Raw genomic sequence first — 16,870 nt, 5'->3', positions numbered from 1 at the left:
CTCCCACGGACTATGGCCTCTTGGTGGGCGCCGGAAGCAGGAAGCGCGAGAGGGATCCGTGAGCAAAAACAAACAGCCACCGTCTGAGTCGGATATTGGTGACAAGATGGCGGTGACGCGGCGGGGTCGCTCGGGGCTGAGCTCCCTCCTCCTGCTGATGCTCGCTCTGGGCGGCAAAGGGGCTTGGGCCGACGCGGATCCTGCTCCTGACTCTCTTCCGGAGGCGTTTGAGCCGGCGTTGGGCAGTACCGTTCCCTGTCAACGGACCTGCCAGAGCACCTACCCACTCCACACTTACCCCAAGGTAATGAGGAAAAGGAAAGACCTGGCCTCTGCGTTGTCCTGGCAACCTGCTGCTGGAATTACCCAGCCTCTGTCCTCGCACTCTGCACGTTGGCCCCAAGACACCTCCTCTCCCTCAACTCCCACCTTCTGTCAAGTACAAAGGATAGGTTGCCAACTCCTGACAAGCCCTGGTACTGTCAGGGGCCTGGTGAACTCTGGCTTATACTCGGGAGGATATTTTCTGGATGGGGTCACGCTCCCTGGAAGGAACAGGGACACAGTCTGGGGGTGCTTGTGGATCCGAACCTCTCCCTGGTGTCCCAGGTTGAGGAGGTGGTCAGAGGTGCCTTCTATCTGCTTCGGCTGATATGCCAGCTGCATCCATTTCTTGAGATGCACAACCTCAGAACGGAGGCACATATACTGGTAACCTCCAGACCTGGCTCTGTATGTAGTCCAGAAACTGCAGTTGGTACAGAATGCGGTGGCCAATAGGGATGTGCATGAACTGGTTTGTGTACATCTGGAAGGTGGAGGAAACTAGTTTTAAGTGACAAGGAGGGTGCCCTTATTTCCCCACACACACACATTTCTCACGCTCTCCCCAAAATTGCTAGTGCATGGCTACAGTGTACCTCCTTGCAGCCCCGGTCAGTGTCATACCGGAAGTGCCACATTTTGCAATGCAGATTGCAGAGCAGGCCAGAGCAGTGAATGAAGGACAAGTTAGTCTTAAAGCCAGATATGGAGCTCCACTTTTCACCAGAACACTATCTCATAAACAAAACAAACAACTCAAGGAAGGCAGGCACCCAAGTTCTGTCTTTGACAATCTGAGATCCAGCAAAACCAGATAGTTATAGCAGCAATAACAAAGCATGTCATATTCAGTGCTGAGAAAAGAATACCTCAAACTAAAATCTACCTTCCTCCTCTCCTAATGTATCAGCTTCTTCAAGAGAGGCACAGTATAAGGGCTCTTTCTGCCTCCCAGTCCCTTTGAATACATTTTGAATTTGAAAATCACTCCTTTTATGTTCCCTTCCCCCAGCCAATGGAGGCACAGTTGCCCATGATAACACTTGATTTGTATGATAACAAGCAACCAAAAAGCAAGGCAATTGGAAGCCAGTGCCAGAAAACCAATAAACAAGGAAAATAGGTCTCCAAAATGGCTCTTGAAATGTCAAAACATTTCAGTCAAAACAGGGGCTGTTCTGCTCTGAGTTCAAAACAGGCCCTTTATTAAAGGCTGTTCTGTTTCGAGCTTGAAACAGCTTTGCTGTCAAAATGTTCTGCACATCCCTAGTTTTATATATGAACAGCTTGTGCCAAAATCAGTTGCGTACCAACACTTTCTTTTGCAGTTATTTGGTTTCATATTTCTATCAGATGTTTCAAGTTTAGGCTTTAAAATAAAGTTATACTTTACTGTAAAAACCTGGGTTCTGTCTCACATTCAGAGTGACATAATGATGAGGCAAAAGGTTTTAGCAGTTACTTTGTGTGTGTTTCTGTGGAACACTGTGTTTAAAAAAAAAAAAAGTGATTTCTGACTGACTGGTATTTACCAGGAAGAAGAATTGTATGCATGTCAGCGGGGCTGCAGACTCTTCTCGATTTGCCAGTTTGTGGATGATGGCATTGACTTGAATCGGACCAAACTGGAATGTGATTCTGGTAAGATGATCTAACATCTCTTTCAAGTTATAGTAAAGGAGCAGTGGCAATTACCACAGCCACGCCAACAATGAGATGTTAATTGGTTGCAAGTTTCAGCAAGAGGGAAACTCTCAAGAGTACAATGAATGGTCTGTGCTAGGTGCAAGTATAGGCATATTACAAGTTCAAAAACACAGACAATTCAGCTGAAAAGTCTGTTGTGTGTTAGGCCATTTATGTCCCTTCATCAGGGGACTCTATAACAGATAAATTAACCTTAAGAAGTATACAGGATGCAATATCCACAAAGTATCCTTCTAAAACATCTTAATAGTAGTTAATCTATTTATAGCTTGCCTGTATCCTAAAGAGTGTGGGCTGTATTGTAGCTTGCAACCCTAAACTGTTATAGCTTCTTGACTGAGAACTTTTCAGAAACAAAGTATTGTGGCACTTGTTTGTGATCTGAGAGCCAGTGTGGTATAGTGGTTAGAGTGCTGGACTAGGACCGGGGAGACCCGAGTTCAAATCTCCATTCAGCCATGAAACTAGCTGGGTGACTCTGGGCCAGTCACTTCTCTCTCAGCCTAACCTACTTCACAGGGTTGTTGTGAAAGAGAAAACTCAAGTATGTAGTACACCGCTCTGGGCTCCTTGGAGGAAGAGCGGGACATAAATGTAAAAATAATAATAATGATGATGATCTCCTAATCCTTGGGAATGGATTTCCAGGGGGCTGCTGTGCGGAGGGGAGAGCAAGGAAATTCATATGGATAAACTTCCTTCAACTCACGCTCCTTAGGATACAGCCCAAAGAAGGGAGTTATCTGACATGAAATGAAGTCTGTAGATTAACTGTATCTTACAAGTTCCTTTATATAGTATCTTTTATAAGTGCATACATAATCCCTTAAAATAAGTACTGTGCTACTTTTTTCAGGGTATATTCTAAATGCAATCTATAAATAGAATGTTGCCAGTCATAAAGGTCATTTGCAGCTCTGAGAAAGAAAGGGTTTTTCTTGTACCTTTTCTGACATGTTTGCTTTGGTAGATAAGAGTGCTTGACATTGTGTCTTTTGCCTAAAGTTCAGTTTACCCCAACTGCTTTGTAAAGATGACCTTTCATCTCATTCACAAGACTGAACCTGTCATGGAGTTGGTACTGTTTACAGACTGAATTGGGAATTAAATACTGTATGAAAGCTTTGTACGGTTGGATCAGCAGTTCAAGTCGACTGTTTCTCATACAATATAAAACGATGTAATTTTCTGAAGAACTATATAGAATGTGCTGAACACTTGCTGCTTATCACAGCAATACAATGGGCAGGATCCAGATAAAGTTAGTTATAACTAAGTCATGCTTAAGACTGAAGTTGGTAATGACTAGGGCTGAGTCTCAAATTGTCCAGTTCTGACAAGTGTGTAGCACTGCCAGTCACCACATGAAGGCAAGCTCTCCCAGCACAGCTACATCCACACAGTACCTGCCATGTCTATCGCCCTAGTAGGGGAGCATTGGGAGGAACTACAGTTCCCAGATGTACCTTCCTGTCTTTCCCATTATCTCTGTAGCCGCTGGTTGTGTAGAAAAGCTCTCCCCATCCCCCCAACATCAGACATGGCAGGTACCGGTGTGCACTTAAGATTCAGTTTGGGAAAACTGGTGCACAGTGGTTTGTTAATGCTGCATAGAGCTAGAGCTTGAAATGCAGGGATATCTTTCAAAGTAATCCAAATGTGTATCTTGTAAACCATATGTCAATGTATTCAGTATGGCTGGTGGGCAACTTTGACTCCAGCTGTTGCTGAACTATAATTGCCATCATTCCCAGCTACATATTGTGGCTGGGGTTGATGGGAGTTGTAGTTGAACAACAGCTGGAGCGTCAAGGTTGCCCACCCCTGTTGTAAGGGATATAGCAGTTGTCCAATGATCTGCAGTCCTCTGGAGACTACATATGTGAGCACTGTAAGTTGTTCCCCTCAGGGGATGGAGCTGCTCTGGGCAGAGCATCTGCATGCTTGCATGCAGAAGGTTCCAAGTACCCTCCCTGGCTTCTCTAAGGTAGGGCTGAGAGAGATTCCTGACTGAAATCTCAGAGAAGCTGCTGCCAGTCTGAGTATTTTTTATTATTTATTTATTTATTACATTTATAAACCTCCCCATCCAGACACTACTGGGCTAGATAGAGCAATAGTCTGACACTGTATATGGCAGCTTCCTATGACATTAACAACATGATGGATGTTTGATGGATATTTATGATTGATATTTATAATATGATGGATATTTATATACCGTTTTTCAACAAAAGTTCCCAAAGTGGTTTATCACCACTTTGAAAAGGTGCCTCTTGCTCAGTTAGCAGGGGTTCCACTTCCAACATTGCTAAGTAGTTCCATCTATGCCCATTACAACCGCTAAAAAACCCCACATGTGTGTAGATCTATATGCCCACCATTAGCCAGATATGAGAAGAAAAGCTAACAGTAAAGTGAAGCATAGCTGATGTTAGCAGCACTTATTCACAGTAGAAATTGCTGATATGAAGGGAAAGTTATGGGCTAGCTTGTAGTAGCTAACGTGTTCTGTGGTATTCTGACTCCTTCTGTATAGTGATTTAGAAATCTTTTTCAAATCTTGATTTCAAATTCGAGATTATTTTGCAATTTTGGATAGATTAAGCTAGGATCCATCTCTTCAAACATCATGAGTAATCCTGGCTTCTCTCTAACCACAATTTGAAGTAGAATTTTTCCAAGGCTGACAAGAACAAGAGGAGCACACACTTCCAAATCTTAAGAAGACTGCACGAAGCCAAAGTTTAATCTTGGCTCTGCATAACATATGAACCAGCCCAGTGACCACTTCATAATCTATTCTAGCATCTAGAATCTTCCTGGTTTTGATGTCTGATCTGTAATTTCTCAGATCCTCCTTTTTTAAAGATTGAGAATTAGCCTGCCTCTCATCTTGTGACATCTTGTCCATCTCCAGGATTTTTGAAAGTCGATGTATTCTTAGAACAGCTGTTGAAATACTCTCACAGCCTCTGTCTATTGATAGGTGTTTCCCACAGCACCTTAATGGTTTTGAATTACAATCCTGACCTCTTTCCATTCACACTGCTTTTGCAAGATCACACATACTTCCCTTTTTGGGAGCAGATGGAAACAAAATAGGAGTTGAGCAGATCCAAGTTTCCTTTGTTCCATGTTAACATTTCACGATTCTTACTGAGCAGCAGGTCTGCATTTTCCTTCTTTTTTTCCAAACATAACTGGAAAATCCTCTTTGTTCATAACATCCCTTGCCAGCCTTGGTGCATTCTGAGCTTTAGCTTTCCTGACACTGGCCCTACAAATCTGGGCTACTCTTCTGTATTCATCCTGCTCCCCCTCTTGTTTCTGTCCTGTCTTGTTTCTGTCCTGCTCTCCTTCTTATTTCTTGCACACAGTCTTATTTTCAGCTCATCACTATGCATTATTTCCAATTTTTTTTGTCTCCCTTTTTTCCTCATTGGAATTGTTGGGTAATGGGTTTGGGGAAGTGAGGTCTATCAGTAGCAGCAAGATGTGCCAGACTGTTATCTTGTATCCCACATTCAAGTGTGGTTTAATTGCTGGCCTGGAAGGTGTGACCTTTAGAACTAAGAGAACTCATTTTTGTTTGCAGCATGTTCCGAGGCTTATTCCTCTCGGTCTGATGAACAATATGCTTGCCATCTTGGATGCCAGAATCAGTTGCCATATGCTGAACTGAGGCAAGAGCAAGTAAGTATTTAGGTTATTTGCCAAATCCACGATTTATTTAATTTAATGCATTTCTAAACTCCTTTTTGCCAGGCAGTTCCAGACCAGGCACAGCATAAAAGACTTAAGATACATACTTTTTTAAAGGAAACAATGAAAGCAGTAACGAGATAAGTAGCTGAACAAATGAATGCAGCAATAGATTGCACTCCCATTATTCAGTTGTTTTAAATGCAAACTGTGAAGACTAAAATTCTCAAACTAATACTTGTTTGATAATGTTATTTTGATGTTAATATGTACAAAGCAGTTTAAAACCAGCAATCTGTCTATCTGCAGCTCATGTCCTTAATGCCAAGAATTCACCTTCTCTTCCCCCTTACACTTGTGAGATCATTCTGGAGTGATATGATGGACACAGCCCACAGCTTCATAACCGCATCATGGACTTTCTATCTTCAAGCTGACGATGGCAAAATAGTTATATTCCAGGTACTTGCTAGCCTCTTCTCTTGACAGAGTTTAAAGGGGCTAGGAGAAGGGGGTGCACTTTTAGTTGGTTATTAATTATAAATCAAGGAACTGTCTGCCAGAGATAAACTAATGTGCCTTCCTATTGAATGTGTTATTCAGCATTCTTATAAGTTGTAAGGTATACTATGTAAAATTAGTTTTGGCATTCTGTATATGGTGTTCTTAGGATTGTGTACATCCTTTACACTGATTTGAAGATGTCTATTGTAATTACAGTCAAAGCCAGAAGTGCAGTATGTTCAGAGTCCTGAGCAGGAAGCTATGGATTTAAAAGAATCGTCACTTAACAAAGAATCTTGTAAGTTATCTGAGGGAACTTTAGAGAACCGAGTGCAACTAATTATGACGTATGGAGAATGCTTTATTATTTGCATACAAATAGGAAACACCTATATCGGGGGGCAGCGCTATAGGAAGATGCTGAAAGGCATCATCTCATACTGCGCGGGAGATGACAGCGGTAAACCCCTCCTGTATTCTACCAAAGACAACCACAGGGCTCTGTAGTCGCCAGGAGTTGACACTGACTCGACGGCACACTTTAATAAGAATTATTTTGTCAAACAGCAAGAGTATCTTGTCAATGTCCACGCACCAGTTGATACCCAAGATTAAAAATTGTTTGTACGGTGTTCTGGCTAATCTAGCTTTTCCCCTAGTGCACCTTTGGTAGGACAGTTAGATGACCCTAGAAACTTCATAAGCTTTTGTGTGTGTTTTTTAATTGTTTATTATTTATTTGATTTCTATACCGCCCTTCCAAAAATGGCTCACGGAAGTTTACACAGCGAAATAACAAATAAATAAGTTTGGAATCAGTTTGAAGTTACAGCCTTTATATCTGGTATTGAAACCATGGCAGCTGAAATAAATGGTTTAAAAGATCCTTATTAAGGTTTCCTTGGTAACTCCAATCTAGTAGAGCATTGTATTTTCAAAGATCAATGGATCAGATCCACTTTTCCCCTCCAGGAATTCCTTTTGCTGAACTGGAAGCTACCTTTTAAATTTTCCATTGTGGGAAAAAGCCATTTGTGGTGTTCAGTGAGGGCTGCTGCTGAAACTGACGATCCATTGCTGGATCTTCATAGGACAGTATACTTGAATATTACATGTACACTTTGACTCTTATTATGATTCAATGAAACACTATGACTTCCCAATAGATCTACAACCAAGAGGTTCACCGACGCACAAAGGATTTTTTGAAGAGGATGAAAATGACAGCTTCTTCAAATGTATTTCAGTGTATGTATATTTGAGAATATTAAGTAATAACTTTAAGGGAGAGATGCATTATATCACATATAGTTCAGGTAGTGAGCACTATAGGATTTCTCTATCCTGTGTTTAGCAAGTCTCCACAAAACTGCCATTAAAACTATCCTCCTGTTTTGCATCTAATTGCCATTTCTTCAAGAAAAGAGGAATGAACCATAATATTCAGCCCACTTCCTCTTCTGACAACATCTGTTTTACAACACCAGAACATTATTTTCAAGCCCAAACTGTTGTGTCATTATAATGTGGTGGTGTCTAGTGCTTTCTGCAAGAGAATTCCAAGTTTGAGCAAAGCTTTTGGTTCCCATAGAATGGTGTGGGTTGATTCTGGATATGAAAAAAGAAGCACGTGTGCAGTCTGGGGGTGTTCTTGGACACTGCCTTGCTCTTGAATATTCTGGTGGCAGCAGAGGCCTAGATCACTTTATCCAGCATAGACTGAAGTGCCAGCTGCAGCCCTCCCTGGTCACTATCACTTATGCCTTGGTCACAACTCTGTGTCAAGCTTTTACACTTTCATTGGCTGTAGAAGGCAAGCCAGAAATTTATTAGCCAGACTGCCCTCTGCTCCTTTGGGGTGGGGGCGTGAACAGACTAGTTCACTCTCAGCAATGCCCTCTTTTCATGGAGGGACAGATTCACCACTTGGATTCATCACCTTGTTTACCCACACCTCACTCACTCTTCCTCACTCACTCTTCCTCCTGGCCATGCCTATCACCTGGCTCAAGTGTCGTGATGAGTTGGCACCTGGGAGTTGGTGCCCAGACAGAGGACTGGTGCGGGAGGGGAAGAGGCTTGGACTTTGCTAACTCATCTCCCCCAGCCTGGACTGGGAGATTTATTGCAGCCTCTCACACCCCCTGCTCCGGACTAGACAGCCAGAAGACCAGCTTTGCTCAGCTTTTGGTTTGCTGCCTTGGTTAGCGTTGTGGCCTTCCTTTCCGGACTAATAATCTACACCTGTGGGCATTAATTACATAGGCCCTGTCTTGTAGTCTCTCATGATAAGAGAGACTCTGGGTTTCTGGGGCTTATAAAGAAGGACACCACGGTTGAAGGTGCGGCTGCCATAGCCAGCTGCCAAAGGGGGATAGCCCCTTGCTGGGCCTCAAGTGTGGGACTGAGGCCTGGGGTAGAGTATATTCTTGTATGGCTGTGTTGGAAGCTAAAGCTGCTTTTCAGAGAGCTTCTGTTGTTGAGTCTTGGGTGAAGTTAGTCTATAATGTGTCTGGGCTTGTCTGGAGATGGGGAGACACGGGGTGGGGGTGTCCATTTGACTGTGGGGCAGCTTTGCAAGTAGTGGTGGGGAACAGAAGTAAGACTGGCAGGTCAGCACCCCCAACAGGGGAAGGGAAATCAGAAATGTAACAGCTGTTTCCCGTTTCGGCTATCCAGCCAGCTCTTTGACCTTGCAGAGCAGTGCCTACTACCCACAGAGCCTCACCTTGCTCCTTTTACCACAATGCCAGGTCAGTCCAGAATAAATCAGAACTCATCCATTATCTGATTATGGATGAAGGGGCCAACCTGGTATGTATCACAGAGATTTGTTTGGGGAAGGCTGGTGACCCAGTTTGGTCCCAGCTTCTTCCTCCAGGGTATTCTGTTGAAGAGCAGGTGAAAGGATGTGGGCAGGGTGATGGAGTAGCAGTGGTATATAAGAATAACATCTCCCTTGCCAGGATTGCTGTCATCTCTGTCAAGGTGTCTGACCATATTGAATGTGTATACATGAGTTTGACAACCAAGGCTACTCTTGAAAAGCATTCAGAAACCATGTTGCAAAATGTGATCAGGCTGCTGATGGAAGCCTCTTGATTGGAACATATTACTTCTATCTTATTCAAGTTACATTGGCTTCCCATCAATTTTTATATCCAATTCAAGGTGCTGTTCATTATCTTTTTAAAGCCCTTTACAGTTTGGGCCCTGGATGTGCTAAAGACTATCTATTCCCATGTGTTTCTGCCCTGCCCCCCATTAAGATCTATTGGAGAGACTCTGCTCCATGGGCCAGTTTTCTTAATGCACATTTGATCTGAACATGGGACAGACAGATCCTTCTCAGTTGTGGCCCCTGACTGTGGAACTCCCTCTCACTTTAAGGTCATACTTTTCCTCCCTCCTAGTTTTTAGGAAAAAACTCAGGATTCAGTTAATCTGCCAGGTCCTTGAGGCATCTTTATGTCTATTGATAAATTATTTGATTCTGTTTGTTCTATGGCTTCTAGTATTTGTTGTTCACAATTAAATACTTCTTGACTTAAGGTATAGTATAGCAATATGATATAATGGAGGCAATAGCCGCTTAACTGCTAGGATCTTAGATCTCAGAATGAGTGGCTTCTCATCATCCAGAGGCAGCTTAAGATAGATGATAGAAGTGGCATTTAATGATGTCTAACTTGGATTGCATGGGTAGAAATAAGTTTGACAAAGAAATAATGAGAATTGTGGTAGAGGAAGTGAAGAATACAATTTCAATATGCTTAATGCTTGAAAATTATGCTTCAGTATGCTTGTCTTCATGCATATCTTGGTTTGTGGGGTTTTTTCCATTTCAGAAATTCTGGCTGGATATTAACTACTACACTTGTCCTCTCTGTGCTGGTATTGCTTTGGATTTGTTGTGCCACAGTTTCTACTGCTGTGGAGCAATATGTTCCACCTGAGGTAATTATAATCCTACATCATCTAGCATCGTGCCACATGAACAATGTTATCTGGAATTCTAGAGATATTTGGGGGAAGAATGAAAGAGTTCGGAAAACTTTTGGCAGGAGAGATGTATATGTGATAAATGACAGCACAGGATTGTGAGCAGGCATCTTGGTGTTTGTCTGGGAAGACGTATTCAATACTCAATGCAATTTGTGTACATCTGTATATGGGTACAGATCTGTACAGAAGGGCAGTTATTCATGTATTTGTGTTGAACGCAGATACGGCAGTTCATTTCCTATCTGTTCCTGTCATTTCAAGGGGCCTGTACCTAGGTTCACTTTTTAAATGAACCTAGGTACAGTCATTCACAAAATCATGTATGAGTGTACAGACATCTGAATGCAGGTACAGTCCTCCCTCGCCAACTGCGAGCATGGCTTTTTCTCAAAACCCCACAGTTGGCGAGCCATAGAAATCAATTGGAATGAGAGGGTTAGGGGAACCGTGGTTGCAAAAGCACCTCCATAATAAGGGGAAACAAGTTGAAAAGCACTAAAAACCCACTCACGCTCTGTCCTGGTCCAAGAAAAGCAACAAAGGACCATCTTTTCCCTGCAAGCACGCTCTATAGGGGTGAGTCCGAACCGGTCCGGCGGCCATTCTAAAGAATGGCCGAACTGCCGGACCGGTTCGGCTCTTGCTGGTCCGGGTCCGGGTGGGGGGTATTGCTTTAAGGGCGGGGAGGGCTTGCTTACCCCTCCCGCCTCTTTGCCCCCTCCAGCGCCCGTATTTAACAGACAAACGGGGCGCTGGAAACCAGCCCCCCCCCGCCCCCCCCGCCGCGAGCAGATTTACCCTTCAAAACTGCCAATACCCCTGCCGTCGCCCGCCAGCCCTCCCTCCCAGCTGCCCGCCCGCCCGAGGACTCACCCAATGCTTTAGAAAAAACAAGAGGAGCTACCGGACGGAGCTCCTCTCGTTACGAAGGCCTGCTGCATACTGAAGGTGCTTTGCGCGCGCGCATGCGCGCACCGCAAAGCACGCCGATCGCCGGAGGCCCGGTCTACCCGCCGGGAAAAGGCCGGGTAGACCGGGCCTCCCGCGATCGGAGGCCCGGTCTACCCGGCCTTTTCCCGGCGGGTAGACCGGGCCTCCGGCGATTGGCGTGCTTTGCGGTGCGCGCATGCGCGCGCGCAAAGCACCTTCAGTATGCAGCAGGCCTTCGTAACGAGAGGAGCTCCGTCCGGTAGCTCCTCTTGTTTTTTCTAAAGCATTGGGTGAGTCCTCGGGCGGGCGGGCAGCTGGGAGGGAGGGAGGGCTGGCAGGCGACGGCAGGGGTATTGGCAGTTTTGAAGGGTAAATCTGCTCGCGGGGGGGGGGGCGTCGGGGGCGGCTGGTTTCCAGCGCCCCGTTTGTCTGTTAAATACGGGCGCTGGAGGGGGCAAAGAGGCGGGAGGGGTAAGCAAGCCCTCCCCGCCCTTAAAGAAAGGCCCCCCTTCGGTGCCGGTCCGGACTGCTCCGGACCGTGCACATCCCTACACGCTCACTCTGGTCAGCCCATGGACCAGAAACTCAAAAGGTTTGCTCTTTGTCACCTTTCATACAGATCCAGTGACTTCCTCTGTGGCCATCGGTGGACTCCGCTGGGCACCGCTCTGCCTCCCATCTGCTTACTCCCTTTCTTTGCTCTTCCACTCTCGCTTTTCTCTGCCTCTCTCTCAGTGCTGCAGGAACCTTAAAGGGACAGGCAACATTCCCTCCTCCCAGTTCTGCCAGCCACACTCTCTGACTTTAACCCTTTCACTGCTCAGTCCTTTCTTTGCAAAGCTATTTTCACCCCCTCTGCTCCTTCCCCCATGAGATAAAGATCAATTGCTGTTTGAACTACCAAGGAAAACCACATGGCTCTGTGGTCACCCAGAGTTGACACTGACTGGCTCAACTTTACTTTACAGTGCAAAGCAACTGCTTTATTTGGGGGCGGGGGGATGGTCACCTTTAGTAGTGCAAACTGAAATCATTTTGTGGTAAAGCACCCCTTTCACACTTCTCACTACCCAAATCACATGATAACTCATGCATGCTCAGGTCATGGTAGGAGTGACCGGCTACAAAATCCCATCCACCTATGTTTAAAACCTTGGTTGCCAAATCCGCGGTAGGTGAGGGGTACCTGTACAACATAATGTCTGAATAGGGCGGAGGTATCCTCTATATTTTATGGGCATTGCGGCTTTGTACAGTTACTGTTTAAACTGCCACAATTCACCATAAAGTTAAGATAGGCAGGTATGCAAAAAACATAGTGGCTAACTTCTAGACTGATATATGCACAGAAGAAAGTTCTACACACACAATGAGGGAGGAGTGATTTCTGCCCTCTGTGGTCCCCCCAAAATATATCCCTGAGAATGGGAGGATTGCCAAAAACTGTCCCTGCACATGTACATGCACATGTTGTTAGTCTGGATGTTAGTTAGGATAAAGTAACTTCTCAGAAGCAAAAGGCATGAAGCTGCCTGCACCTCTGTTATGTAACACAAAAATTGTCTTGCTAGATTAGACCAGAATCTAGCATCACAGTAGTTTGGAACACTGCTTACTGCTGCTTAAAAAGCTGCGGTTTTTAGTTAAGTCGGTAAACTTCCTTTGAATGTCTTGTCCAAAGTCTTTATTATAATGTATTTGAACTCTTCCACGGTTACTTCCTACTGATGCACACTTGAACTGTGCTTGAAATATATGTACCAGTGTCTCAAACACACATGGCAGTTTTATTCCCTAAAGTTTTGTATAGCCAACCAACTTCCTCGGGGTATACATGGACAGACACTTGTTCATTTCTGATCCAGAAATTAAATGCTTGTATTCCTGCTGAAGTATCCATGCATCTTAAAACATATAGGAGTAAAAGATCATGTCTGAAATAGGTAAACTGTATCAGGTTTTTTTTTAATTATTCTAGAAGCTGAGTATTTATGGAGACTTGGAGTACATGAATGAACAAAAACTGAGCCGGTATCCAGCGTCTGCTCTCGTGGTGGTTAAATGCAAGGCTGATGAACAAGAAGCAGGACCTCTACCTACAAAAGTTAACCTGATTCAGTCGGCAATATAAACGGCTTTTTGACGTGAATTCATCAGTCTAATTCTAAGACTTCTGTCAACTCTGGTGACTTTTCGGGCTTTTGGGGTGCGGGGTGGTCTGTATAAGATGCGAATAAAGTTACAGAATCAATGAAGATTGTACTGTCATGGGATTCAATCTCTCTTCTAGGGACAAAATGAAATACTGGACACATGGGGTTTGTAGTGCATTACACTTATCTGCATTTTTTTGCTTACCAGAACGTAAGTATTGTCTGTACATGTGCATATTCTGAACATTTGTCTGTACTTCAGAATGTATATTTGGAATCATTTTCAAAAAGTGTAAGAAATGTTCAGTGGTCAGAGTTACCTTTAAGTTGTCTTCATCTGTGGGTAAATGAAAATAATATGTATTGCTGCTTTCACAAACCTTAGTGCCTGGAATAGTCCTTTTTCCACAAAAAGAATATATTATTCTTTACATTTCTACACTTCTGGCCAATTTCTGGCACTGAAGGCATGTAGATAAAAAATAAAACTTTAATAAAAGTCCTCCATATAGGGGCATCATTTCTGTATTGTGTTCCTTTGAAACAAATACACTCTTGAAATAGCTATTTAAAATTGAGTTGTATTTTTTGTTACAATCTTTGCCATGTTTTATGTTTGCTATGCTTGTTGTCTCAGCATGGTGACTCCATTTTTAGAAGACTGCACACACACACACACACACACACACACACACACACACACACACACACACACCAAAAGCAAAATTATAGGCAAATAGAACATTGACCAGCTTCTTATTCGAGCATTTAATTGACCACAATTATTCTTGTATGTTTAACACCATCTACACTGACCCTCCATGAAACGGCTATATTTCTAAAGCCTGATGAATTAACTAGAATACCACATTAGGCTGAGACTTATGTGGAAACAATTGTGTTCTCTAACACAACTCTATCAATCGATATTTTCCAAAGCTAATTCCAAGTTCCTGTAACTTTGATTTATGTTTTAAATATAGTTCTGAATGTGTTTGAGATTTGTGTTCAGTGTTATACACAAGTGCTCCTAAAACTGTTGGTTGCTCTTTGCTAATGGGTAAAAATATTTTGGAAAATTCTGAACATCTTAATTCAGCCTACTAAAATGTTCGTTTTTATGAAGCTAAGAGGCAAACTACTGCAATCCCATGGTAAAGTGACACTGTGTGCAAGCCAATAGCATCAGAATGCAGTTTTCTATTAGTTTCACCTTATTTTGAGCATCTCCAAATATGTATGATATAGAGACCAATTCTGATAATTTTGTGTTTGGGGTAATGGGGTTTTCTACATAAAATGAAATCTGCATTGATTGAATTACAACAGCCTAATATTTTAACTTGCAAAGGCAATCTAAATAAACTTTGATATTCTTTTATCTAGTCCATAATTTTCTAAAGTTTGAGACATCCTATTTCTTATAGGAAAAAATAGTCAACACTGATTAACCTGTGAATTAGTTTAAAGCAACTCATGCAGCATGTGTTATATAGAATAGATTTCATGACGTCAGTTGCCTTGGTTTTCAATTTGCAGTAATTAAAGACTATCAAACAATTCAGTGATTACTTCAACTGTAGTTGTTCTAAATTATAAGTTATATTTGAAGTCTAATGATGTATCTGCCTGTATTTGTGAAAATCCCAAGCTAAAAAACAGGAAGGATCAAACGGACTGAAATTCTGATGGTATATCATATTATCCTAACAAGTGAAACTGTGGAAACTCAAGGTATTGCCAGTGCCTGATATTACTAGACACTTTTTTATTCCTGTGACAAACTTGAGCAAAAAACTATTTAATATTCTGCAATAAATCCATGGCTGAAAACTAGTCAGGCTTTTACAGTATTAAGATTTCATTTGTATGCAACTTTCTTTAATGAGAGACATTAACATCCATTCTTAAGCATAACTAGATAACAAATTCAGTTGTGGATGCACTTGGAAACAACTCCAAAGTCCTCCTTTGCTGTGCTCTAGACCAACAATTGAATACCAAGTATGGAGGGGTATAAGATGATAGCACCAGTGTTCAGATGATAGCACCAAAGTGTTTGTACCTGTATAAGAGATTCTACTGTATAAATGAAGTGGAACACTGTTACATAGAACTATTGGGGGGGGGGTATATTTTGAGAAATATCTGCCCTTGACCTTGGCTTTTAAGTATCCCACAATGATACAAGGCAGAAATGTTTCAACTATATAGACATATAAAATTTCAGATTTGTTTTAAGCTACAGTTAAGTCTTTAAACTATTTTTCTGGCTCTGTCAATATATTGCTCTGTTGTAGAATTAAAAAGGTAGACTTTCTTCTTTGTTAGTTTTTGTGTCTGTATCTGAAAAAAGGTACATCTCTAAAGTTTTTATTCAAAGTTCCTGAGATTCTTCAGATTTAGCCATAGCTCTGCTGAATCTTGAGATGTGTCCAAGACATATACAGAGAGATTCTGGGCAGGCCAAATTAGAAGGATAAAAGAGACAAAAGTAAAAGGCATGCAAAAATCTCTTCCTCCCATATACACTAATAAGTCTTAAGGCTAAGGCAAACTTCTCACCTCACTTCCTCCCTGCTGTTATTGAAATTGGGTGAGTGATGCCCAAAAGTGTGATATGCTCCCTCTTCTCATCTCTATTTAGGTGGTAGCTTTCAAGGATCTTTTAAAAAAACCACATTTCTTTGTTTAAGGAGCACACGGGGGAAACACTGCAAACATAAATAACCTAATCAATACTCTATATTCACACCTTATTTGGAGCAAGAATGCCAAATTATTAGAAGTTTCCTAAAGAAATAACTTAGTCTCTTCTACGGAAACTCCTCTATCATGCCTCAGGGTTTTGTGTTTTTTGTTTTTGTGTTTGCCTATAACCCCACCCCCACCAAAGAAGGCATCGATCTCTTTCAGAGCATGATCTTATCAACATGCACACTGCCATCAGACTCTGCACCCTGTGCTGCCCATGTGCACCTCATTGCTTGCCTCTTGCTTGAGCCAATGGAAAGAAGGACCCCAGCTAGAACAGTTAGCTATGAAAAATGTTTTTCCTCTTTCTCTTACCCTCCCACCTCTGTCCCCTGTCCGTTGCTATAATCTGGTGAACATGCTTTAGGATTAACCACCCACTTTTCACTTTCTGTACACCTATTACCCCTCAGTAAAGCAACTCTGTGTTCAAGGCACGTGTCTACTCTTTTTTGTTCTTTCCAATGTGTCCATGCCACAGCCAACTTTCCTGAACTACTTTAAGGGTAATATAGCTGGCCTGCACCCATTTGAAGATAATTGCCCCCACTGTGAGCAAAGCATAGTCACAGAGGATGGCAAACTACCACACTTCCATGCAGACCTGTTAACAGTGTTGTGTGGCCATGACAAAATGAGTTGGCATGGCTTACTAGTGTTAGCCTGCAAGCTAGCTGTCCCCTTCTAGAACCTGTGGTAACTTTACTTGCATTATCAGCCAGAATTAAGTAAGTTCATGTATTGATCTTACAGGAGCTTAGCACATGTTTTCCCCTTGGAATAGCTGA

General features: G+C 42.7%; 1 protein-coding gene across 1 annotated transcript; it reads left to right on the top strand.

Moving 5' to 3' along the window:
* TMEM59 (transmembrane protein 59) lies at positions 1–16,515 on the top strand. The gene is made up of 8 exons (XM_053244768.1): positions 1–304; positions 1,860–1,965; positions 5,630–5,727; positions 6,046–6,198; positions 6,457–6,538; positions 7,407–7,488; positions 10,089–10,197; positions 13,154–16,515. Exons 1-8 carry the CDS (start codon positions 107–109, stop codon positions 13,304–13,306), a joined length of 981 nt encoding a protein of 326 aa, XP_053100743.1. The 5' UTR covers positions 1–106; the 3' UTR covers positions 13,307–16,515.
* Positions 16,516–16,870: the final 355 nt, after the last annotated feature.

Source organism: Hemicordylus capensis, chromosome 4 (assembly GCF_027244095.1).
Source record: "Hemicordylus capensis ecotype Gifberg chromosome 4, rHemCap1.1.pri, whole genome shotgun sequence".
Classification (NCBI taxonomy): Eukaryota; Metazoa; Chordata; class Lepidosauria; order Squamata; family Cordylidae; genus Hemicordylus; species Hemicordylus capensis.
The sequence above is the reverse complement of the archived record's forward strand: the minus strand, read 5'-3'. Positions and strand labels throughout refer to the sequence as shown.

Coding starts and splice junctions, on each gene's coding strand:
- TMEM59 (XM_053244768.1), top strand. CDS start 107: ATGGCGGTGACGCGGCGGGGTCGCTCGGGGCTGAGCTCCCTCCTCCTG. Junction 305..1,859: donor CACTCCACACTTACCCCAAG/GTAATGAGGAAA, acceptor GGTATTTACCAG/GAAGAAGAATTGTATGCATG. Junction 6,199..6,456: donor GCAAAATAGTTATATTCCAG/GTACTTGCTAGC, acceptor TTGTAATTACAG/TCAAAGCCAGAAGTGCAGTA.